General features: G+C 40.7%; 1 protein-coding gene across 4 annotated transcripts in view; it reads left to right on the top strand.

Moving 5' to 3' along the window:
- Positions 1-25,787, top strand: part of grin1a (glutamate receptor, ionotropic, N-methyl D-aspartate 1a) — a 45,217-nt gene that overhangs the window by 6,760 nt on the left and 12,670 nt on the right. For 2 of the 4 annotated variants that reach the window (XM_049604752.1, XM_049604754.1), the window contains exons 2-16: positions 223-357; positions 3,375-3,551; positions 9,683-9,745; positions 10,533-10,630; positions 12,731-12,852; positions 13,866-14,040; positions 15,491-15,635; positions 18,251-18,337; positions 18,752-18,887; positions 19,218-19,345; positions 21,977-22,141; positions 23,859-23,977; positions 24,340-24,452; positions 25,020-25,168; positions 25,311-25,468. In XM_049604752.1, the coding sequence (XP_049460709.1) occupies positions 223-357; positions 3,375-3,551; positions 9,683-9,745; positions 10,533-10,630; positions 12,731-12,852; positions 13,866-14,040; positions 15,491-15,635; positions 18,251-18,337; positions 18,752-18,887; positions 19,218-19,345; positions 21,977-22,141; positions 23,859-23,977; positions 24,340-24,452; positions 25,020-25,168; positions 25,311-25,468 (1,970 nt within the window). The remainder of the gene's footprint in view (positions 1-222; positions 358-3,374; positions 3,552-9,682; positions 9,746-10,532; positions 10,631-12,730; positions 12,853-13,865; positions 14,041-15,490; positions 15,636-18,250; positions 18,338-18,751; positions 18,888-19,217; positions 19,346-21,976; positions 22,142-23,858; positions 23,978-24,339; positions 24,453-25,019; positions 25,169-25,310; positions 25,469-25,787) is intronic. The other 2 variants (XM_049604753.1, XM_049604755.1) reach the window with 1 other exon arrangement.

Here is a 25,787-nt window from a genome sequence, read left to right as displayed (position 1 = left end):
CCATCAACATGATGCCGGTCAATCACGTTCAGTTTCAGGTGCTCACTCGTGCCTATAGATGCTGACTGCAGTTCTCTCAATGGCCAGCGGTGTCATTTATAACAAGGATCTTTTGAAAGTTACAAACAGAACCTCTAAGTCTTTATCAGAGTACAAGTAGCAGTGTTTGCTCTTAATGCCATTGTCAGAATGACAGAGTGTTCCTCTTCTGTGCCTCTGCAGGTCTACGCTATCCTGGTGAGTCACCCTCCCCAGTCCAATGACCACCTCACTCCAACGCCTGTCTCCTACACTGCAGGCTTCTACCGCATCCCTGTGGTGGGGCTCACCACCCGTATGTCCATCTACTCGGACAAGGTGAGTGATGGATGAGAGCGATGTAAAGTAAGATAGATAGAGAGAGAGAGAGAGAGAGAGAGGAAGAACAGGAGGAGAGTGAGCAGAGAGCGAGGGAGTGAGGAGCTCCCCTGGGGTGGCTTCAAAAGCTTCCTAGATTAAACGTCCCATCACTGTCCATTAGAGGAGCTGTGATTAAATGGGTTTCCAGCTGAAAATTGAAAGGACATCATTAATAATGCCTCTGACCTGAGTTATGTTTTTATAAAGCATGAGCCACTAAAATGAAACTTTAAAGCAATCAAATAAATAAAATGCCAAGGACTTTAATTTAAAGTCTATTTGAGTGACAAGTCTCCTAATCATGCAAGTTTAAATAAATCAGACGCTTTAAATTCAGGGATTAAATGAGTTTGAGAGGTCTGTGCGTGGATTAAGGAGTTTTTTTTACAGTGTTTTTGTCCATTAGTGATTTGGCATTTGTTTACCAGCTAAAATCTGTTGAATTAATGCACAGCGTCTCTCTTTCTGAAGCAAATTCAGCGAGTATACAGCAATAAAAGTACACTTCATAGCCACAAACACGTGGACGCCCAAATGTTTCACCAATGTGTAATTATAGAAAATGTCATTCCAAAACTGTAAGCTGCTATATCTGCCTTCACTTTTCTTTTCAGATTCCCATTCAGCCACAAGTTCATTAGTAAGGTCGGCCGCTGACGTTGGGCGATAACGCTTGGCTCACAGTCGGCGTTCTCATTCTATTAAGAAGTGTTTGACAGGGTCGGGATCAAAAGATACTCTTATTCAGGGGGAAATTGGTTCGCAGCATAATCACAAAGGCATTTCATCACGACATCACAAAGTCACCACAGACACACACATAGCAGTATCATGAAGGTCACTCATAGACATACAAGTACCATCAATAGACATACGTAGACAAAACAGATGTACTTGTTCATATACCTGTACACATACGAGGAGGGCAGCTGGATGTGTTTTGAGACCAGCAAAACGTGGCCACAGTGGATAGGGAATAAGACGCTAGAGCATCACCTGTTTAAAAACTTAATGGCATGTGGAACAAATGAAAACTTGGATCTATTTTTAGTAAACAGAGGGGAAGAATATCTTTGCCCAGATGGCACCAGTTAAAACGAGTAGGCGCAGGGGTGCCTCTGGTCACCAACAGTGTTTTTCCGCGTTTTTCATCACTCTGTCTCTGCAGATGCATTTCACACTCAGTAAAGCAATCCCTAATAGTTTACTGGCCGTCTTTTTCTGTGCCTCAGTAGCATTGCCAAACCAGCAGATGCTGCAGAAGGACAAAACACTTTGAATAAAAGCGCAGTAAAAAAGTTTAAACGTTTTGTTGTGGACATTAAAATGAAACATTTTCTTTAGAAAGTGCCTTCTTTGCTGTGTCTTGGTGCTTATGAGGTCAGTACACAGATCCCATTTAAGCCTGTGGTCAACCACAATGCCAAGGTACCTGGCACTGGGCTCCAACTCAGATGACAAACTGTTCTAGGTGCAAATATTTAAGTGTTTTCTGATCTGATGCCTCTGTTGGCTGGACAACATAATTTGTCAGCATTACAAAACCCTTACCACCCACCATTGGAAAAATAGGCTAAGTGTGCTTTATGATGTTACAACGCTTTGGTTAAGGATTGATTAGGCTTTGGCACCAAAACGACTTGGTTAGGGTTCAGAAAAGATCATGGTTTGAAGTACTTTATCAAAGGTAGGAAATAAGTTTGGGTTTAAAGTGGCTTTTGTAAGGTGGGTGGACTGATGCCATTATAGTAACAATAATAATCACTTTGTCAAGGTTAGGAAACGATCATAGTCATGGTTTTAAGACATCAACTTTGACTGTTGGAGGGGAACAGGAAAGAACTCTCATGGTGATTTCATGGCATCTGCTGGAATGACAACTGCTGTAGCTTTTCTTGGACAGTCATCTGCTTGGCTTTGTACATTTGGACATTGTAATTTTGAAACCATAAATTGTAAAAATGGGTGTAGCTACCATGATGTTACCCAGTGGTTTGTGGACTCCCATTTTAAAGCCTTGAATGTGGCATTTTGGCCATCGGCATTTTGCTTTTTTGGCGCCAGAAGTCACCATATTTGGGCAAGAGGATGGTGCTCTTGAGGAGCAAGAGGTGGATCTGACTGAGAAGGACATTCTTGGCAGACAGCCTGTCACTCAAAGCGGCCCGTCCTTAATTATTCCCAACTTTAGGCATTAATAAAATACAGTTGAGTAATATAAAAATGCAGCCCCCATACAGTTATCATGAAATTAGCAAAGCAGTAAACATGTTAATCTCTGCTGTTAAATTGGACATCTTAACATCTTAACGTCTATGGGGATTGACTCTGTTCTGAGTCAGCCTCAAGTGGCCATTAGAAGAACTGCAGCTTTTGGCACTTCTGTGTTGGCTTCATTTGTCAGCCACTTGGTAGGAACAGGAAAGAGCCTTTATAAACTGTTGCAACAAAGCTGAAAGCACACTTTTGTCTAAAATATATCTGTATGCTGTAGCACTGGAGCTTAAAGGTCCGAGCTAAAATCACAATAAACAGTTTTGGGACAGGGGTGTCTACATACTGCTGGTCATATTGTGCATCAGCAATCACCAGAAAAAATGTTAGCTTGTACGTTTCTGCAAATCATGGATATGTGATATATGTTACATTTGCATGTTTCATACGTATCATATCAATGTTTCTAAAGTGATAAAAAGTGGTGAAAACTGCCAACTGCCAAGCTGCAGACCACTGTTTGAGACCAACAAACAACACCAGTTGTGATTTAGCAAGTGATTACTGTGTTTCCAGCAGCTTTGCAGGCACCAAACACTTGGGTTGCATGCATATCACATTTATAAAAGCATTTTTTTTTTTTGCTTGGTGTAAAGACTTAGATAACTTTTCGTTCACAGTGATGAGTCATGCTTTAAAAATTAATTTGTTATATAAAACTCCACAGTGTTAATCTGTGTTTCCTGCTTGCTGCCCCTCAGAGTATCCACCTGTCCTTTCTGCGGACAGTCCCTCCCTATTCCCACCAGGCGCATGTGTGGTTCGACCTTATGCGTGAGTTCAACTGGAACCACATCATCTTGATAGTGAGCGATGACCACGAGGGGCGGGCTGCTCAAAAGAGGCTCGAGACCCTGTTGGAGGAGAGAGAAACAAAGGTGAGATGCTCCGGCTCCCAGGCCCCCTCCCCCCCAACTAACTGCAAGAGTGTGTGAGCATGAGCGCGCGAGTGCGTACGGTTTTTTAAAACCTCAAAAGGTCTTCTATGTATGTAACTGTTTTCCTTTCTGTTGTGTGGCCACATCTCTTTCTCACCATTGTGTAAACATTGGCTAACATTCCTAGAGACATCAACAGCGTCTAATGTGGTCTAATCTGACAAAAGTTTGTACGTTTATTTGCTCATCTTCACGTTGCTTTTCGCCATAGTCCAAATTATCCTGTGTCTATCCACATTGGGAGCCAAATAGAGGACTTTAACGTGGGGCTTTGCAAACCATCGCAGACTGAAGTGTTTTATTGGGGCCATGGCGGAAGTCAGGTGTTCCTCTCAGTGCGTGATGAATGGCCGGCTTCATTATTGTACACAGAGGCCTTGTGTTTATTGCACCCTGCTAGGTCATGTTCACATGATATGGGAGATGGTTTCGCCTTTTCAGATAGTGCTGATGCATCCATTTTAAGTGTAGCTCAGAGCAGTGTATGTGGGTCAGTGAAATGCTGATCTTCTTTGAGCCAAAACAGACTTGAGACTGCGTTGATGTGTGCCCTTTAGGAACACAGAGGAAGCGAGAAAGGGAAAACAACTGCCATCTATTTCATCCATTTAATAAGACGAAATTACCTTGGGATATTATTTTTTTCTTTATACTCTGTGACGCTTGTCCCTCTCGGGCTCTTTGCTGTAATTGTGTGGCAGAATGAAATGAGTCCTGATTCAGAGATTTAATTAAATCAGAGGCTGAGTATGACACATACACGAGGTAATTTACAGAAGGCGGCTACAGCTAAAGTGGAGGCTGCTTAAATGAAGTGACCGGGATCAGTATTGATTAACGGCTTTATAAGGGAAAACATGTCCAACATTTAGGTTAATCAAGTTGAATTGTGCGACAACATCCATGCAGTTAAAACAATTATACTGTCAAATCATCTTGACATGACTCGCATCCTGCACTGGAGGAGAGAATATTAAAAGCCTTTGATGGGACTCCAGGAAGTTTCTTTTATGTTTGCATAATATGAGTTTGGATCTCAAAATGAAGCCATCTGTGCATCCCATTCAAACATTATAATACTGAGGGGAAACTGCTGCAACTCGCTCGATTACGAGGCTTTAATCACCCATATATTTAGTTACGAGTGCAGGGCCAGCTCGAGCAATTTTGAGGCCCTCAGCAGGATTTATTTGAGAATCTCTCCAAATGTGGTCAGCAATAATGACACTGAAAATCCAGTTAGACTCAAAGGATAAGGCTGGTGATATTACAGATTTTTCTTACTATTAACAAATCCCATTAAAAGACCAAAACCAACAATATATTGATCCTAACCAATATTATCTTTGTATCTAAAGCCTGGTGTAACTTCTATCTCTGTGCCATAGAGCTCCAGTGTTTGTTTGACCCATCCACCCCCCCAATCTGCCTCCATACGTGAACTTTAGGTCTTTATATTACTTCCTTCTTTCATCAGTGCATTGGTCACATAATGGCAGCCTTCCCAATTACATGGGTTATACACAAATAACTGGCTCATGATTACATGGGTTATGCAGGAATTGTGGTGCATTACTTTTCGTAGGTATACTTACAAACAGTGTATGACAACAACCTGCTGCAGTAAATACTCACTAAAGCACCAAATGTGTATTAATCCACAGCTGAAAGTAGTCCCCAACAAATGCCCTATTTTCTCCAATTTTAGGGATGTTGGCTAAAGGTGGATTTAAACTTGTGCATCAGCTCTATGCAGAGGCTACGCTTTAGGTGTTTATATTTGTGTCACTCTGCAGTTACACCTCCAAAACACTAATCGGTAACAGGGTTTCTAAGTGCTGTAAAGTTTAGTTGATCCAAAACACACCCAAAACACACATTAAACACACATTAATAACGACATTTTCAATTATAAGCACACAAATCAGCTTCACTATAACTTGCAGCATTCACAGACAAACACTTGTCTTTATCTGGACACATCTTCCCCACAAATACGACATGCTAACATTATTAGCACAAGCCTATGGCATTTTACAGTGTATAAATTAGCCTAGCAACTAGCAGAGATTTCTTCTACTCATACGAAGCCAGGGACAACAGCAACATTTAATAAAGATAACATTATGAAATAAGTGTCTTATACTAAACACGTTTTCCGAAATATAACATGCTAACATTAATAGCACAAGCCTATGGCATTTTATATTGTATAAATTAGCCTAGTGACTAGCAAAGATTTCCTCTGCTCATATGAAGCCAGGATAAATCACACACAAGACTTAAAATGCTATTTTTGCGGAGGCTTTATTGTCTTCAAAATTTATTGTTTCTTATCTGTGAAATTAAAGACAAATAAGCTTTGTTTCCACTGAGGGAAATGGTTTCAGCTTACAAAAACAGGAGGACAGGAGGTCTGTGTTGCCGCGACATACATTTCTGGGGAGGTGCACGTCAGGCTACGGTGTTCATTATAATTACATCATTTATAAATAAATAAGTTACAAATAGTAAAAACCCAGCTTAAAAACAGAGTCCAGCTGTTTTGGGAAATTACTGTGCCTTTTTTAAAAAAAAAAAAAAATAAACAATATATTTTTTACTTGTTTTTAATGATTTACATCTATTATGATTTGATAAGAACTAATTCAAAATATCAAGAGAGATGAGCTAAAACATTGTTAGTTTTGGTCTTTACATTGAATTTGTTCACAATAAGAAAAATATACACCAACCTTATGATATATCTCTTTTTAGGGATGTGTGAGTACACCAAAATCTTTATCTGTGTTTAACCAATGAAATTATCTGTATCCGTTTCATACTCGTAATGGGCGGAGTTGAAACCAAAGGGGGCCGTGGCCTAAACCCAAAGTGGGTGGAGCATAACCCGAAGTTGTAATTTGATTTATCAAAAGTTTTTATATTTATTAGTTATTTAAAAATATTTACAGAATCGCTTTAGAATTGAGCTTTAGATCATTTTTATCGCAAGAGTAAGAGAAGTATTTAGCCAGCTCATTCTCAGCTTGGCTCTGACATCCCATGAAGATAACAACATCAGCAGGATGATGAAACCTGTGCCAGCTCTTTTATTGTACGTTTGTTTGGGTGACAATATCCGCTGAATGCCTAATCTGTAAATGCATTCACAGCTTCGACTGTTCTAGGTGATGCACACGGATTAAAGTTTGGATGGCAGCGTTGTCACATTATGGTCTAATTAAAAGTGAGGGGTGTTATTCTTGCTAATCACCCTGCTGTGCTGCATAAACTCATTGAATTTAAATGTTATTTTTAGCCTCATGGCAACTCGTTAGCGAGGTCGCACAGTCACGGGGGATCACTGTCACCACCAGCAGACAGAGGCTCTGGACACAGTGGATTTAGCCAGAGTGCAAACGTGACCAACACAACATGAAATATTAATGCCTGACTGAGGATACAAAAATAGAGTGCTGAGAAAATCTCTTGGGGAAAAAAAAAGACAAAGACAGTTTTTTTTGTCCACAATGCTGCTGGATGTTGCTCATGGAAAGGATTTCGACACGCTGAGGATGCATAAAATCTCTCGTTGGAAATCACACTTTAGTTAAAGTGTTATAATTTATCAAACTGTGATTAAAAATGTTTTTATAAAGGAAATGAAATAAGTGAACCAACAGTTTGTAATTGTGTTTTCATTACACAGGAAAAATTGTTGGCATCCTGCAATCCCTCATTTGTGATTATGATTCAGGATTTAACATTTAAAAAAATTACAATTACTCAAACCATCATGACTAAGTTAGTTAGTTTCCAGATGGCATTTGTTGTGAGCTGGCTCGTCAGCTTGACTAACTGTGCCGATGCACGGTCACCGTCAACTTTGCAAAGACAGGGACACAGACCCAGAGTGCACTGAGGTGTGAGCTGTGAAGCCAGCTGTGTAAGAAACCCTGTGAAGCAGAAAGATGATGTGTTTCCCCGCAAAATGGCTGCCAGTCTCAGGCAGGACTCCAGAGGGGCTCCTCTTACAGAACTGGACTGCAATCCAAAATGGTGACGAAAGAGAGTGTCTGAATTAAAGGGAAACTTAAGTATTTTTTAACCTGGACCCTAATTTCCCACGTTTTTGTATCTAAGTGTCTAATGGAGACAACTATTTTTAAAATTGGTCGGGTAGTAAGTGCAACGAGATTTAATTAAATCTCTGACATGCTCATATTGTTATTATAAGTTTCTTTACCTTTTGCCTGATTTTATCCTTTTTTTTGACAGCCAATATGGCCGTTAATATTCCAGAATTACGGTGATATCGAACAATTAACGGACATGTGTTTTAAATAGCCATGTAAAAACCTAAATTTAAACAGCAATAAACACAGAAAAACCCAAACACTGTGATTCTCTTTGCATTTCGAGCCCATCAAAGTAAATAACTTGAAGATAAGACAGACACAATTAAGAGGCAGTCTATAAACAGAGTGACTAATCAGATAAGATCAGTGGCAGAAGACAGAAAAGGACTCCGTGAAGGAGGCAGAAAGCGCCACTGTAAAGGTCTCAGTGATAACATTCAGGGTACCACCAAGCTATCTATCTGCTGTCTCGCTAGCCCTGGTGAAGGGTATTTCCCTTTCTGAGGATTAAGGCTAATTTACAACACTGCTTTCATGCTTCCATCCTATATGATGTCATAGATACAGCCAATAGATGGCACTAGAGGACGGAGTCAAAAGTTTCACACATCAAAAAACTAGGCGATGGTGGACAAGGTCGTAATATTTTACCTGTAGATAGTGGTGGTCTGTGAGGACAATAAATACCACATTAAATGTCACATTATGACATGGAGACGTAGAATTCTTTTAACTGTATTACTGATTAGTTTTGTTCCTCCATTACTTACTTGTCTCCTACGGTCACGTTGCTTGTACTACGCTACACTGCCTCCACGATCTCTGGTGGTACTGCTCAGTTTCATCTATATCAGTAAGCTGTCTGGAAACATGAGCAAATAAATGAACAAATGAAACAAATGACCAAATGAAATGAACGCAGAGTATGGACAGAAGGCTCCAACCGTGTCTGTATACACATCTAACGTTGAGTATAAATGAGCCTTTACATTGCAATCCGTTTCGCTACGACTGGCTGCAGCGCTCTTGCCCCATACGGGACCAATTTAAAAAGTTGTTTTTCCCATTAGTCACTGGGATGATAGGGACCAGGTTGAAAAATACATCAGGTTTACAGGTTTAAGTTCAGCCTGCTCAGTAACGACTGAGAGTCAGAATGATGTGCTGTGACCAAATACCATACCACATACTAACTGTGTACAGTATGCATTATATAATCTTATAGGCATTTAGTTTGATTTGGTTTTGTAAGTCACAATTCAATTTGTTAATACAATTGTAGTAAAATGATTTATCCATACAATTAACATTTGCCATAGACGTCAGGCTGGTCTCTAGCTTTTGATGTGCTGTACCAAGTGTCGGATCACACCAGTTAATAACACGAAATGTTGTGTCACTCACAGCAACAGATGTTTGGATTGATCAGCTGTTCCCTAGTTAAGGATTGAAAGTCACCATACCATAAAACTTTTAGTTAAAATTGCACCAAAAATGTGATCAGACTTTGCACTTGACGGTGTGGTGTTGAAAAGCTCTTGTTGACGGCCGTGTTTGTTTGTCAAAAGCTTCCAGCTGTGTGATGTTAGTTTTCAGCACAGTGAAGAAGAAACAAAGCAGATGGCTGAACTGCAGTTCAGCATTCTGTATCGATTATTGCTGGAGCCACAGCGCTTTGATCCAATTATTTCTTCAAGCTGATCAATGCAGCCGAATCAGCATCACTGATAATTCATGCATCGACTACAATGAATACATTTCCCAAGTATTAATGATTCCAGCGTCAATATAAAGCGGTCATCTCTGATGTTTTGCAAGCCCCACTGTTAAAGATCCCAATTTGAAGCAGAAAAGTGGAGATTTGTTGGAATGCTTTACTGCCCTCCATTCACAACTGTTTATAATATTTTTCTGTGTCTGCATATTTTCTCTGTGCACATTACTCATCAGAATAAAAAAAGGAACTATGAAAACCTCGACCAACTGTCCTATGACAACAAGCGAGGACCTAAGGTATATTTGCATGGTCAATGCACGCCGCCCACCAACTTTCCAAACGTAGCAACTAGAAACCAGCCCAAACCAGTCACCAGCCGACCCAGAAATGTCCCTCTCTTGGTAGCACGTGTTTTCTTTAATTTTTACTTTGAGACATTTCCCTATGATTTAAATGAAGAATGATTTTGTGATGAAAGATCTATAATTTTCGGTCATTACAAGAAAAAAAAAGATATCAGTGAACAGCGCCCCCGCTTTTATCATTTTCATTTTCTCCTTCAATAAAGGAATGCATGAACTCAGAACACACATACTCACACACAAAAAGAGTTTGCAAGTCCATTCCTTTGTGGAGAACCGGTAGTGTGGGACAAAACCGTTTCCCAGATGCTACTTCCTCCTGTTCTGTAGCACTTCCCTAGTTTTCAGCAGTCTTTTTGTTGGGGGAAAACGTCCCCCTCACCCCCCTCCACCCGTTTTTAGTTACTGGTTGCATTGACCTTCTTCTTCCCCCCTACCTAACACATGCACGTCCTTCTTTGGAGCCTTGATAACCCTCAGTTTGCATGCGAACAAATGCAAAAGTTTTTTTTCCCTTCAAGCTTTTTTTTTTTTTTTTTTTTTTTTAGTTCAGCCGGTTCCCCTGGATCGCTTTCCTTTTTATCTCTGTCTCCCGTTTTCAAAAAAAAAAAAAAAAAAAAAAAAAAATCGGCCAACCTCGAACCAAGCAGGTAAAGAGGCAGCATGGTGTCTGAGGTAGGGAAAAGTAGCTGGCTTGACCTTTCTTATGCCCCGATCACAGGCAGAGAAAGTCCTCCAGTTCAGCCAGGAGACTAACTTAACTGCCCTGCTGCTGGAGGCGAAAGAGCTGGAGGCCCGAGTCATCATTCTGTCCGCCAGGTGAGATTTTGTTTGTAAAGGTATCACACGTGCTTTGAAAAGCCCAACCCATGATCCGAGGAAGAAATGGGTGAAACGAGATAATTTTGGTGGTAAAGGAGGGCTGTAACTAATTATTTTCTCTTTTTTTCAGATAGAAAACAGTGAAAATGGGCAACAAATGAACCCCTCAAAATATTTAAATATTCGCATAAGACAAAGACAAAAATTAGATGTTGGAACCAAGATTTTTTTTTATGATATTTCTGCTTAAGAAAACGACTTTTGTAATTAATCAATCATAAGTTGATCGACTAATCATTTCATCTTTATCTGAAACCTAGTTCAACACAAACCATCTGCTGGACCCAGGTGTGGTTCTATCCTATATTTAGGTACAGTTGACATCTTAGGTATGTCGATTGTTTTCACACCTGACTGTTGAAAAATGTTGAATATTTTCGGAGACAAATATGCGCCAAAGTTGTATGACAGGCTGCGCAAGATCCGGGTAGATTTCCCTTTGAAGTAGCTAAACAACAAATGACAAATACTGATATTGTACATTTCTGCACGCCATGAATACGTTATATTTGTACGAATACGAATTTTATCTTTGCCATCAGGAGGTGCAGGGGATGGTTGATAGTGTGACATCTAGGCCAAGCTGCAGACCACCAAGTATTTTTTAGCTTGACATTGGCACCATTTACAGCTGTGATTGTGCCACCAAAAACCCTTTCTCTAAAGATAACCATCTGCTATGTAATAGTGTACAGATGTTAGATATCTGTGGTGTGCAGAAATGTACAATACCAACATGTATTCTGGAGATCAGGCTGCTTAGTAACATTGCAGACCCCCACCAATCAAAGCTCGCTGTCTTTAACAACTTGCATGATGTGTACAAGTGATCAAACGGGGCCGACTTTACTGTTGCACCTGGCAGCAGCACCAACATCACACAGTTGTGTGTTAAAGAGCGCTCTGTGCTCCTTTGAGGTCAATCAGTGTCTCAAAGTGTCATGAAACGTTCCAACTAGATGAGACAGGGCTAAGAATAAAATATATCTGACGTGCTTGTCTTTTTGTCGGGATGCTGCGATGCATCCCAGATGCTGCGGAGGTTGTCTTTTACTATGACACACTACACCAGATGAGACGGGTAATTTCCGCGCCCTATCACTGTGCATACATTTCCATTCCTGACTCCCCATGTCCATTTGGTCAGACTGTTATCTGGCTGATGTTATGCAGCCTGATCCTGACACGGGGTTTTTATATTTCACTCTAATGTAAGCATCATGCAGCTTTGATAAATGGAAATTAGAATAACTATCATACAAAGTGGATTTTTCTGCGACTTTAAAGCTAATTAAGGGAAATTTGAAAGGGAATTTAGTGCTTAAGAGTTTAAAAGTTGGAGCTGAATACAGAACAAAAACATAAATAAATACAAAAAGGAATGTAAAAGTCAATTTCTTTGTTTTTCGTGCATGCCTCTGGTGAACAAAAGGGATAATGTTCTTAATGAATTGAAGTAAAAGGGGTCAGTGTTCAAAAACAGCAAAACTATATCGAAACAGATGGTTCCAAAACTCTCAAATCAACACATGCAGTATAATCCAGGTCTCATTAATCCAGTGGTATGCTCGGTACTTTCCAAACAGACAGCCCTTTCCAATGGGGAACTAAACTGAAAGTGAAACTTTTAGAAAGCCAGACTCCCTTGACAAAACAGTCATTTTACATCACTTACTTCGCTGCTGGTCCATCACTGCCTCCATCAGTTTGTTTGTGTTATTGTGTGACTCTGTTGCTTTGAATTGTTTGTTCAGATTTGCCACACAAGTCACACAACAAAGAAACTAGCTGATTGAGGCAGCAGTAGACCAGCAGTTTCTGTGTTTAGCAAAATGACTGTTTTTGTCAACAGAGTGTGGCTTTGTGTTCGTTTAATATTTTCACATCAATAAAGTGGAGTTATTTGCTGTAATGCTGCACCAGTCCCAAACAACTATGAAGTCATCAGTCACTCCTGAAAATGAAGACAAAGGTTCTTTCTTCACCTTCATTCAGCGTGCTGTGATGTAAAAAAAAAAATCTTTTGTCAAACTCCAGTGAGGAGGACGCTGCTGCAGTGTACAAGGCTGCCCGCTTCCTCAACATGACCGGCTCGGGGTACGTGTGGCTGGTGGGCGAGCGGGAGATGTCGGGTAAAGCCCTGAGCGAGGCGCCAGACGGTACGTTCATCCAGCAGAGATCAGTGGGAATGCACGAGTTAACCCCGGCTTTGCTCAGAGGCCGATCATAACACATACAGGATTAGAGGGCTTAACTGTTTAACGATGGATGCATTACATGATTAACTGTATAACTGCTTGTTGTGTGTTGAGCATTTAAACGTTTAAGCATCATGCGTTTAAAGGTTTAAATGAGCTGTGTATCTACAGTACACTTTTGTTTTATGTATGTCCTGGATTATCCGAAGGTAAATTCATTGTGCTGTTCTGCCGTATTAATGTCCTGGTTTCTAATGAGTTACAAAGGGAGAGTTTTGCAACACATAACTGATAGAGTGGTAAGCTTCATCAGCCTTTTCTTGTCTCTGTTCCTGGATTTTTTCGCACAAGTCTCACAATATTTTATCACTTTGTGGTCACAAATGTCGAACGTCTTTCCCCCCCCCGGGCACCCTTACACAACCAACCCCTGCAGAGCGTTTGTTGTCCTGTCCGTGTCCAGTCTCTTCCACCTCCACTGCAGCTTCTCCTCGGAGTCTGCAAGGCTGACGGACCTGGTTGCAATCAGAAAACTTAGCTGAAGTTGGATTGTTGTTTGGTTTATATTTAGGGCTGGTGGTTTTTATTTTTGTTTATTCCTAACACATACGATGCTTTGCCTGTGCTGATTCCCTGATCCTTAGCTGGTAGGGCGAAAAAAAAAAAAGATCCAACTTCAAGGGACTCTTTACACATGCTGTGAAAAGGTCATCAGTGGCAACATCAGCGAAAAGATCCATTCATTCTGCTGCCTCATCTCATAAATGACAAGATGTGGATATTTCCTGAGATATCTTCCCTGAGATTAACAAGCAGGGATGATGGATCACATAGCTGATGTATGACCTTTATTCAGGATGTCTAAACCGGAGGCCCTATAAGTTTTTTTTACACTTTGTGCATTGCAAAAGGATCCAGAGAGGCTGTAGCATGCTGCGGTCAGTGATTATCTTCTGTTGTTGGCCTGGTCTCAGGTCTGATTGGCCTCCAGCTCATCAACGGGAAGAATGAGTCAGCCCATATCAATGATGCGGTGGCTGTGGTGGCTCAGTCCATCCAGGAGCTCTTTGAGAAGGAGAATATCACGGAACCCCCGAGAGGATGCGTGGGCAACACCAACATCTGGAAAACAGGGCCACTCTTTAAACGGTAAGCTTGAATACCGACCCAAAGCATTGCCCCAGTTTAGTATTTTCTAACTCTGAGACCAGGGGTGTATTGTGGATAATAGACTCCAAAAAATCTATAACTTAAAGGCATGTTTTGGCTCTTTTGAAGTGGATTGTATGAGCTATTTATCTATGGTTAGTATCTCACATAGAGCAGATGGTGGGCGGCACAACCCCATTTTGGAGAAGCAGATAGGAGTACCAACATGGAAGCAAAGCAATGTACTGCTGTTGAGGGGGAAAGCAGCTAAATGCATTTTATCCTTCTAAAAAAAAATCAGTAACAGTTTAAATTTATGCTACATTTATAATATTTTCACCACTTTACCTTGCTGTTAGATAGCAATTTTCAGTGGGAGATCATACCCAGTAGCAGACAGATTTACATAATAAAAGTGAGGCTTATAGGGAACCAATCTGAATGCTGATGGTATCATTATTCTACAGCCATTACATTATGTAATCATCCTCCCATAATGATGAAAAACAACGTGTCTATTTCCACTTTAAATGAGCCAGATACACCAGAACAGCTGATTTAAATTTGATTAATTAAGTTTGCTGAGATTTCACTGTGCATATTTTTAATTACCATTCAAGCTGTACTAATCAATATATTTAGATTAACAACTGTTCCCCTTAGTGAAACCTACATTTTTTCCCCATTTTCAATTTGGCTGTAAAGCTGCAAGATCAAGGTTCATCAGGTTTTCCAGATTGTTCTACAGACTCTATATTTGCAGTTTTCCTTCAGGTCCTTAATTCCTTAAATGTTGGTGAATTCGAGCGGAAAAAATCAACGCCTTTAAGGTTTTTAAAAATAGACATAAACAGACGTGTGTCATTGAATGTGCTTGAATTTGTGCAAGAACAGAAATTGATTTTGTCTGCCATCGCTGTAACACACCACGACTGAGATGTAACAAGCCTCCCTCTCTTCAGAATTATTATGCCACTGCTTCTTCTCATTATAATAATCCTCAGCGTTATAACAGTAATTAACCGTGATCAGTGTCTCAGTCTAGGCTGTGTTGGGTCCTTGAATTTGAGGGAATGGGGCTTGAAATGTCCTTGAGCTGCCATTGAGACTGATGTTTGAGAAGGCGTTGGAGCCCTGATATTTGTCACTTTCCAGTGACAAGTGACTGACCCACTTAGGGCAGTTTCTCAGCAGAATAACAAATACATGTGGTGACAAAAACAGCACATATCAGCTCAACAACTACAGCTCTGCCTTGTTCATCATATTTCCAACAACAACAACAATAAAAGTGGTGAATCAGTAGTTTTACCACACACAATGCACTGGGAGCCTTGTGCCAAACGATACATAATAAAATGCGCTGTGACAGTCCTAATCGCTGACACGCATTACCCATGCACATGGACATGTGTGCTCATTCACAGATAATTATTTCTGCTTCCCACAGGGTGCTGATGTCATCCAAATACCCAGAGGGCCTCACAGGACGCGTGGAGTTCAATGATGATGGAGACAGAAAGTACGCCCATTACAGCATACTCAACTACCAGAAGAGTCGACTCATTCAAGTCGGCATCTACAATGGAACACAGGTAAACTGACAGGCAGACGCTTCTCTGGCATACCGGACACAACTGAATTTAGGTCCATTCCCAAGTTTATACTCACTGCCCATGTATATGTTGCATCACCTCTGTGTACATAGTCATCTATTTTCTTATTTGTACTGGACATGCAGCTCCAGTTTTCTATGTATAGAACAATGCAGTTAATGTAGGGCAGCTCACTGCAGGTTAGCCAAAACTAACGTGATGCTGCAACAGTCTTTTTGCAGTAGATATGAGGGGTATGTACTTCCCTCTCTCAAACTCTGACAACAGTCCACATGGCTGGTGAGAAATTAAAGTACAGGAGGTCAGCAGCACCAACATTGTCAGGGGGTAACTTCTATAGTTTTCATCCTGGACCCTATTTTTCCATGTTTTGTGTCTGAACAACTAATTGGAACAACATTTTTTAAAACTGGTTCAGTATTGAGCAAGAGTCCTGCAGCCACAAAGGTAAAACATACTGCAGTGTAACCACAAGATGCATTTGTACACCGCCAATTTACATCACATAAAAGTGCTTATTTGTGTCTGACAACAATATAGAAAGCACTCCTACAGAGTTAGATCATTTTTGTTTCGCCATAAACAGCCCTGAAATTGCCATCATCAATTCCACCAGACTCTATTTGAATAAACAGTTATTTTAGTGTGTATTGAACCAGCATGTTTTGTATCTAACTGGGTGAATAAAGGGTTTATTTCAACTAACCCAGAGCTGGTGATTGTTGGAAGAGTAGAAGGACAATCCAAGACCGGAGTTCTTGTTTCTGTTGACTTTGAATGTAGTGTGTTTCACACTGATGAAATTACTCTTTATTTAAATGGAGTTTGGTTTTGGCGATAGCAATTACGGGGCTGGTTCTGGTAAAACAAAAAGGATCCTCTCCTTTACAAAAAAAGTCTGTCTCTGCAGGGTCTTCTCCATAATGTCTTAAAAAACTTATAATAACAATCTGAGCCTGTTAGTAGCAAAACCAAACATTTTTTTGTGGATTTAATTTCATGGTGCGAACATGCCCCGAGTAGCTACAATGCAGCATGTTCTGCTGCTGCCATCTGCTCCTGCTCTCACTTGTAATGAATGTTATTCCCATCAGTCACCCACCCTTTAAAGCATGAAAAATGACTGCAGACTTATGAAATGACCAGTTGATTTAGGATAGACCACTGTAGCATCATGTCACCTTTGACTGCATCATGCTTTGCCATGAATCATGAACTGCATTGAACTCTAGAGGGCAAGCAGGAGCTGCATCTGCATCTCATACTTCATGAGCCCTAGGTATAAAAACAACATTGCTGAGCATTTTACAAAGCACAACCTTATTTTTCAGATAGATTTCCAACCTTTCAGGCACCCGCTGGTTTCCATTTCTTTCAATATGAAAACCAAGATGCCAAATATTTGATACTTTTAGTGCCTGTGGTGAAGCAGCAATGAGTGAACACAAGAAACGACCACATTCCTATTGTTGATAGTCTTTTGGGTTTGGTTTCACAGCAAAAATATGAATTAAATTTTAACATTTATCTCATGCAAGTTTCAAACCCTTGCAGTTTGTACTGAACAGCTAGAAATCAGTCAGTAAATGTATGCTGTGAAGACAGGTGTGCATGGAATAAAATATATTTGAGCTCAGAAATAGCCGTCATTAGTCCATCTGCTCCAGCTGGGTTAGTTGACTTAGTGTTGACATTCTACTGTCAAATTATATTCATTTGTAATTAATGGTGGATATTTAACAGAAGTGGGACCATTTTATTATTTTGCAAGTCACAAGTAAGTCTCAAGTCTTTGCACTCAGGCCTCAATTCATGTCCCTAATCCTAAACTCTGAAATTTATTTAGTTCTTTTTCAACAAGGAGGTTAAAAAGAGAAGTCACGGCGTCATATCACATCATATCATTGGGATACAACTGCCGCACTGTCATATAACATCGGGGATGATTGATTCATTTTACTGAGGTGTCCGCAGTCGACCTTGGGTTTAGAATAAATTCTAGACAGAAAATAAAGATATCGGTGAGAATTACAATTCTGCATTTAATGGAAAGATCTTTCAGCTTCCATCCATTTGAGTGTTGTTTATCTTATCTAATTATTTTTTAAAAACTAGTGCTGACATTGCTGTCATAGCATAATGCATTATTACCAGAACCACAACAGAATTAATTTTGTGTGTCTCTGTCCTGTGTTGTTGTATTTAACTCATCACATATTAGAAAAATGTCTTCCAAGTTACAATTATAGTAATAAACGTTTAACTAAAAAAAAAGCCATATTTTCTGAGACTGTCATTGTACCGTAAAAGTCTCATATCAGTGCAACCCTACTGCAAACACAGCAGATAGTAAGGACTGCGAGGATCAGCACTTCAGTTCTTCTGTGATAGGTGTGATATTAATAACTTCCTGAAACCCTCAGGTATGATACACAAGTCAGAGGTTGATGAAGTAAATAAAGGAACCGCTGAGCTGCGCTTATATAAAGCTGACTCATTAGTGATGCTCACCCACAGTGCTGGAGCCTCATCATCAGCACGCCTTCTGTCAGCGCTCACCTCTGATATTATGTATGTGTGCGGCATCCCCGCAGGTGGTAATGAACAATCAGCGGAAGATCATCTGGCCCGGAGGAGAGACTGAGAAACCACAGGGCTTCCAGATGTCCACTCGATTAAAGGTAGGCTGCTTTGGCTTTGCTGCTGCAATGTGACGTTCTTGTCTACACAGATAGAGCCCGGACCTGAGCTGATATACCCGTGTTGGACAGTGCGCTGACACTTGTTTCTCACAGGGGAGTGAAGTTAATCTATGCACATAAAAGCAGCGGTGATAAATCTGCTATGACTTTTATCTCTTCAAATTTGTCACAGGCCTGCGAAGAACAACTCATCTGTAGCCCTGTCAGTTATTTTTACATTCATCTGTCTGTCTCTGTGTGTCCATGTGTATCTGGGAGTCTGTACATGGGTATTTGTGTATCTGCGGGGTTTTTCCAAGTGTTTCTTTTCTCTCTCTCGCTGGAGTCCCTCTGGGCTGACATGGACCCAGCTCTGACTACTTGATAAACAGCTTTCTGTCCCGTCTGTTATAGATAGTGACGATACACCAGGAGCCATTTGTATATGTGAAACCCACTCAGCCGGACGGAACATGCAAGGAGGAAATGACATTAAATGGAGTCTTAATTAAAAAGGTTATCTGCACTGGGCCCAATGAGACCATCCCAGGTAACCTATCAGGGACGTTTACATTATCACTGTGCTTTTACTGCACCCGCCAAACACCCACTGGAGATGCATACATATATATGCAGTAGGTATCTATATATGTATGCATGTAGCTGAGTGTGCCATTCAGAATGAGTGATGGTTGGGATGCTGGGACGTGCCTGGTCTGAACGCTGTGTTTCTGGCAAACAGTGTGACTGTGTGTGGTCGTCTGCAGTGCACCGTGTCACGCATTTCGTTCAGTCTACGTGCGCCGCCTTTGGATTAAAAAAACCAACATGTATCCTCAAGAGTGATTGTAACTTGTAACTGTTGCTGGTTTTGTTACAGGACGCCCAATTGTGCCCCAGTGTTGTTATGGATTCTGTATTGATCTCCTCATCAAGTTGGCTATGACCATGAACTTTACCTATGAGGTGCATCTGGTGGCTGATGGGAAATTCGGAACTCAGGAGCGGGTAAGTTTTAAATCCACAGTCATGTTTGTCGTAATTTTGCATGAGGCAAAGGTTGCACGCGATACCTCACAATCAATACTTCACGTAACTTGAATAATCCTCTTATTTTACTCCACTAACAGTAGTGATCTCACTAACTATTCAGAGCTGAAGCAATAAGCAGCCATAAAGTGGAGACCCACAGATATCAAATGTCCAGCAGGTGAACTTGCCCACAGTCACTGATCTAGTGTCAGGTTTTTTATTTGTATACCAAAGGACTAGGTGAGCAGCAACCCCTATGAGAGTTGCGGTCAGTGTGTGAAAGAAACATAATATCACATAAAATCAACAAAACAAACATGGTCCCCCAAAACTTGAGTTATCACATATGAACATAATTAATAGGTTGCTAAGTGAGCACCGCTGTAAATTTGAAATACGACGGCTTAAAGGAAAACTTCACCACCCCAAATAACCATTTGCATATCAATTTCTCACGGCGTGTTAAGCCTCCTACAGACTGTACGATATGTATCTAATAAACTTTTGTATGACATCAAGTTTGATGTATGCAGACTGTACGAAGACAGTGCTTACTGAATCACAGGCCACAATGTACAACGCAATAGCTTTTCTATACTAAGTACACAAGGATTTTGTATGGGTTATTACTTCTCCAACTGTGAAGCACGACATAGAGGGTCACATTAGGCTTCTGCTGTTTGTTTGGGTTTAGCGCCAGTACGCCATTTCATGATGCATTTCTATTAGTGGTGAATAGACATGGGCCGTAAGAGCAGTCACAGTGTGAGATGGTAATCTTCACTTTCTGACACTTAAAGAATTTTATCACAGGTTGTCTTTGATCGCAAGACTGTGACAGCCACCATCCTTGAGCCTGTCTCACTTTGCGACATAGGACCACTGTTTTAGAGCCATGGCCGAAGATATCGCCACGTTTCTTTCACATCTTTCATCTCAGACAGCCCAAATTTGCAAAATGTATACTGGGCTTTATGTTGAATTTGTGAAGAAAACTTTGTTTTTGTCATATGCCTCCAGTGAACGAAGAATCCAAAAACTGAGAAAATTCTTGATGAATTGAAGTCATAGGGATCTGCGTTTAACAACAGCAAAACTGTATCAAAACATCTATTAATCCAAGTCTCATTTATCCAGTAGTAAAACAGAAAGCCCTCTCCGACGGGGGAAATGAACTGAATTAAAACTTATTGAAAGTCTTTGTAAGCCACACTCCATTAACTAAAACAGTAATTTTACCTCACTGAACACAGGAGCTGCTGGTCTACCATTGCCTCAATCAGTTAGTTTTTGTTATTGCATGACTTTAATGAATTCGAACTAACTCCTTAAAATACCTAGGTCACACAATACGACAAACAAGCTAACTGATCAAGGCAGCAGTAGACCAGCTGCTCCTGTGTTTGGTGAGGTGGCTCCTGTGTTTTTGTTAATTAAGTCTGGCTTTGTAGAAAACATTGATAACTTTTACTTTCAGTTCAGTTCCCCATTGGAAATGTCTGTCTGTTTGGAAAGTACTGAACATACGACTGGATAAATGAGACTTGGAATATATTGCACGGCTTGCTGTTTTGATATAATTTTGCTGTTGTTAAGCACGGACCCTCATGACATCAGTTTATCAAGAATTCTAACCGTTTTTGGATTCTTCGTTCACTGTAGAGGCATGTGAGAAAAACAAAGTTTTCTTAACAAAGTCAACGTAACACAGGGTGAATAATTAATATACAAATGATCATTTGGGGGTGAAGTCTTCCTTTAAGATGGAGGATGGATTTAATAACAAATATTTTTAAAAAGCAGCTTCAGCTAATGTACAAATCTTTTGTTTATTCTAAAGAAATTATATCATACCCTTAACAGTTTGATAACCTACCTAAATATTTACAACACAGCAATTGCACATTTAATGATGTACTCCATATGTAGCCATTAATACTGTCGTATTAGTACCACATACAGGGCCATGCTGTGTTTTTTTTTTTATTTGAAGGCCCTGACAATTTGTACCTTGTTTTTTTTCCTCAGAAATCTTATTAACCATAACTGTTACTAAATTTCAATCCCTATATCAATACTTTTTCATTGCGTTTTGTTTGAGAATCATCATTTTAATGTGTTACCAATAAAACATAATAGTCCTGTGCTTGTATCAATTTGCGCCAAAGCTTAAATGGGCTATAATTCAAATGACAATCAAAATCAATGTGACACATGAAAGGGGTCGCTCATAATGATGAACCTGTAGAGAGTTATCACCTGAATTTGCAGCTTCCCTCGGCTTTACAGAGCTTTAATGCAAGTTTCAGCACATTTTATATCTTGGCAGATTTTTCAACATTCATGTCTAACACAGAAAAAGCCTTTCCTGAAGGCATGAGCACAATATCCCACATTTTTGGTTTACTTCAGTGCATGATCTTATCAATTCCTGCAAATAAGCAAGCTCTCTTATGTAAAACAGAGCCAGTTCCAAAGATGTGGAGCATGCCTTGTATCCCCAGTAGGCTTAACCCAGATCTTTAAAGCCTGGAAACATTCTGTGGTCTAGACGACAGCAGGTTGATAGCTGATTCTCGTGTTCACACCTTCCTTTTGGGACTCCAGGTGAACAACAGTAACAAGAAAGAGTGGAATGGCATGATGGGCGAGCTCCTCGGGGGCCTGGCTGACATGATTGTAGCCCCGCTGACTATAAACAACGAACGAGCCCAGTACATCGAGTTCTCCAAACCCTTTAAATATCAAGGCCTCACCATCCTTGTTAAAAAGGTAAGTGTCCACTTTTAGCCCATTCGGTGTTCAGTGAAGTCAAACAACCACTGGGGAGTTGGATGCATCATTCAGTTGGAGAATCCGCTGCCTTCTGAAACAATTTTTTTTGATTCATCCCTTGTACATCTACTATATCTTGATTTGTACAGCACAAACACAGGGACACCACAGGGATAAAGCTGACAAACTTACATTGTGCAATATATGGCAAATGTATCAGGCAGAAATTCAAATGTGCTCAATGGAAATTGGTAAATGGTATTTGAAAAACAAAGGGTAGCTTCTGTATTTTTCAACTTAGACCCTATTTTCCCATGTTTTTGTGTCTAAGTGACTATTGGAGACAACAATACTTTGAATTGGTCCAGTATTGAGAGACAGCGCTACAGCCAACTGCCGCGATACAGGCTGCAATGTAACGTGGGGCATGTGTGCACCGTCAATGTACGTCCACTAAAAGTGCTTGTTTTCTTTCACCTCTTACAGGCTCAAATTATTCTTCTAGGTGTCTAACAACATTATGGAAAGGATCCTACAGAGATTTTTATTCTTGTTAAAGACTAAGGTCTTTTTTGTTTGACTAGAAACAGCCCCAGAATTGTTATTGCCAAACCCACCAGACTCCATTCAAATAAACATTAATTTAAGCAGTACAGAGTCAGCATATTTTCACACTTAAATGGGGGAAACTAAGGCTTTACTTGTGAAGTGGAGTGGAGTGGAGTGGAGAGATTAGCCAAGACCAGTTTGGTGAATTTTATTATGTTTCTGTGGACTTTGAGTGAAGTGAGTTTCACAACAATAAAATTATTGTTTTTTTAAATGGAGTCTGGTTGGCTTGGCGATGGCGATTTCTGGTCAAACAAAAAGGGTATTACTCATTAACAAAAGCGTCTATCTTTGTCGGGTCCTTTCCATAATGTTGTCAGACACTTAGAATGATAATCTGGGCCTGTCTGTGGCAAAAACTAGCACTTTTAGTGGATGTAAATTGACAGCGCACAATTGCCCCATAACGTTACATTACAACCTGTTTCGCTACTGCTGTTTCAGTGCTCTCGCTCAATACAGGACTAATTTCAAAACTTGTTGTCTTTATTACTTATTTAGACACAAAACATGGGAAAATGGATCCAAGTTGAAAAATACCAACGTTACCCTTTAATGACAACATAATATTTGCATACAACCTTTCTTTAAAAGATGATACAAGTGTTTTTAGCCCTCATGTTTAAGCCCTTTTGCTACAAATCATTACATTACACCTGACTATATAATGCAATTACTGCTACTGTATTTTAGTGTACTGAATGTCTACAGTGTTATAACTATTAGTTTTCATTCATGTCATATGTAACTAAAACCGTTTGTGAAACCTGATTCACAGGTTTACATTTTGTCTACTTGCTATGTTCATCTCTCTTGGATAAAAATAAATGCCATCTTGAAGTGCACTGTGACTGACTACACAACTCAAGCAAATTTCAACAGTCAGCTGTATGATTTTTAACTGACACAGACATCAACAAACACACAAGCGTGCCTGGAACAAAACACATACAAAAATCTGGTCATCAAATATGTAAAATGTACATGTGTTGTAAAGTTGAGGAGATAAATTTATAAACAGACATCATGTTAGTGTATAATATGCAAACGTCAGGTAATCACACTTTATTATTAATAAATAACCAATTGCGGTGTGTGTTTACAGGAAATACCTCGCAGTACGCTGGACTCATTCATGCAACCGTTCCAAAGCACACTGTGGCTGCTGGTGGGTCTATCGGTGCATGTGGTGGCGGTGATGCTTTACCTACTAGACCGGTTCAGGTACAAGGGGGACCTGTGTGTGTATGTGTGTGTCCATGTGTGTGTTTCCGTATTCTCACGACTGAATCAGTGAATGTGTGTGCGTGCGTACATGTGTGTACATTCACTCCTAAGTGCTACAGATCTTCCCTCGGTGTGGACACGGACGTAGACAGAGGTGAAGATTGGCTCCAACCATCCCACTGCTCTGTTACTGTGCCGCCGTCTTTGTCTCTTTTCTTTCCGAGTGCGTCTCCCTCTTGCTTTTGCTCGCTCATGTTCAGTTCCCTTCCCTGCCTGGGGTCGCCAGGGTTTTCCTCTCTACAGGTTCTCAGCCATTTCTCACTTTGTCTCCTGCAACCCTCCCAATTTCTTCCCTCTAGCCCGTTTGGAAGATTTAAAGTAAACAGTGAAGAAGAAGAAGAAGATGCCCTCACCTTATCATCTGCTATGTGGTTCTCCTGGGGAGTGTTGCTGAACTCTGGAATTGGAGAAGGTGAGCCAGAAAAAATCATTACTGAAAATACCCAAATCATCACGTAACCGATCAATGTTGCCTTCTTCCCCGAACACTGTAACGCTGTCGAGTACTTTGGTCTTAACACAGTTGTGCAGTTGTATTAAGACCAAAATCAAGGCATTTGTGGCTCCAGGCGTTGCCTCACTGTCATGTTTTTCTTAGAGGATGACAAATTAATTCCTTTTAAATCACATTTTGTAAAGAACGACGGCGACGTTTGCACCTGTTGCCTTTGCTTGATCATTCCTCTTCCAGTTTCCCTTCTCATGTCTGGTATTTTTAGTGAGCTTTATTTTTATTTCTTTGCAAACGTTATGCAATTTTTAATATAAAAGGTGAGGGTTTTATTATGATTTTACTGGTATTAGTATTTAAAGTAGTAGCAGTCGTACCGGCGGTAACAGAAGTAGCAGTTTGAAGGCTTATTAGTGCTGAGTGGTCGAGCTGTTACTTAACAGAAAAAGAACTACTCACTACTTGACATGACTAATCCAATAAGAAAATTACTGAGCTGAAAGGTTGGATCTTGATCTCATCACACAGGTGCACCGCGCAGCTTCTCAGCGAGAATCCTGGGTATGGTGTGGGCTGGATTTGCCATGATCATTGTGGCTTCCTATACTGCTAACCTGGCTGCCTTCCTGGTGTTGGACCGGCCTGAGGAGCGCATCACCGGCATCAATGATCCACGGGTGAGTACTGAATGATACTACAACCAATGTTGCTGTGAACAGCATTTTTATCTATCTATGAAAGATCAAAAATGATCTAAGTTGTACATAAATTAGTAGTCCTCACTCGACTGTGTGTGTCTCCCCTTGTCTCTTCATGCAGCTGAGAAACCCATCGGACAAGTTCATCTACGCCACGGTGAAGCAAAGCTCCGTGGACATCTACTTCCGGCGGCAGGTGGAGCTTAGCACCATGTACCGCCACATGGAGAAGCACAACTATGAGAGTGCCGCCGAGGCTATCCAGGCCGTGCGTGACAAGTGAGTCTCGGCCAGGCCGGGCCGACCAGAGCACGTGTCGGCCGGCTGCTCGACCTATAAGACACACAGGCCAGGGTCAGTGCAGTCAGCCCAGGGGGTGGAGGGAGGGGTGGTGTGGTGGTTTTACATGGACCTCTGGACCAAGCGGAAGCAGCAGGACTTACTGCGGCGTTCCCTCTGATCCGGGCCCATCGCCCAGCTGAGGCAGACGTCAGGGACAGAAGCAAGTGTGTCAACAGCACTGGGACCAGTGTGAGGTTAAGCTAACATTGAGTCGAAGAGCACCCTTTTTCAGGTTGTACCGAGACGAACATCTTTG

The sequence above is a fragment of the Epinephelus fuscoguttatus genome, linkage group LG18 (genome assembly GCF_011397635.1).
Source record: "Epinephelus fuscoguttatus linkage group LG18, E.fuscoguttatus.final_Chr_v1".
In the NCBI taxonomy this organism is placed as follows: domain Eukaryota; kingdom Metazoa; phylum Chordata; class Actinopteri; order Perciformes; family Serranidae; genus Epinephelus; species Epinephelus fuscoguttatus.
Note: the sequence above shows the minus strand (reverse complement) of the source record. Positions and strands in the feature narration are given on the sequence as shown.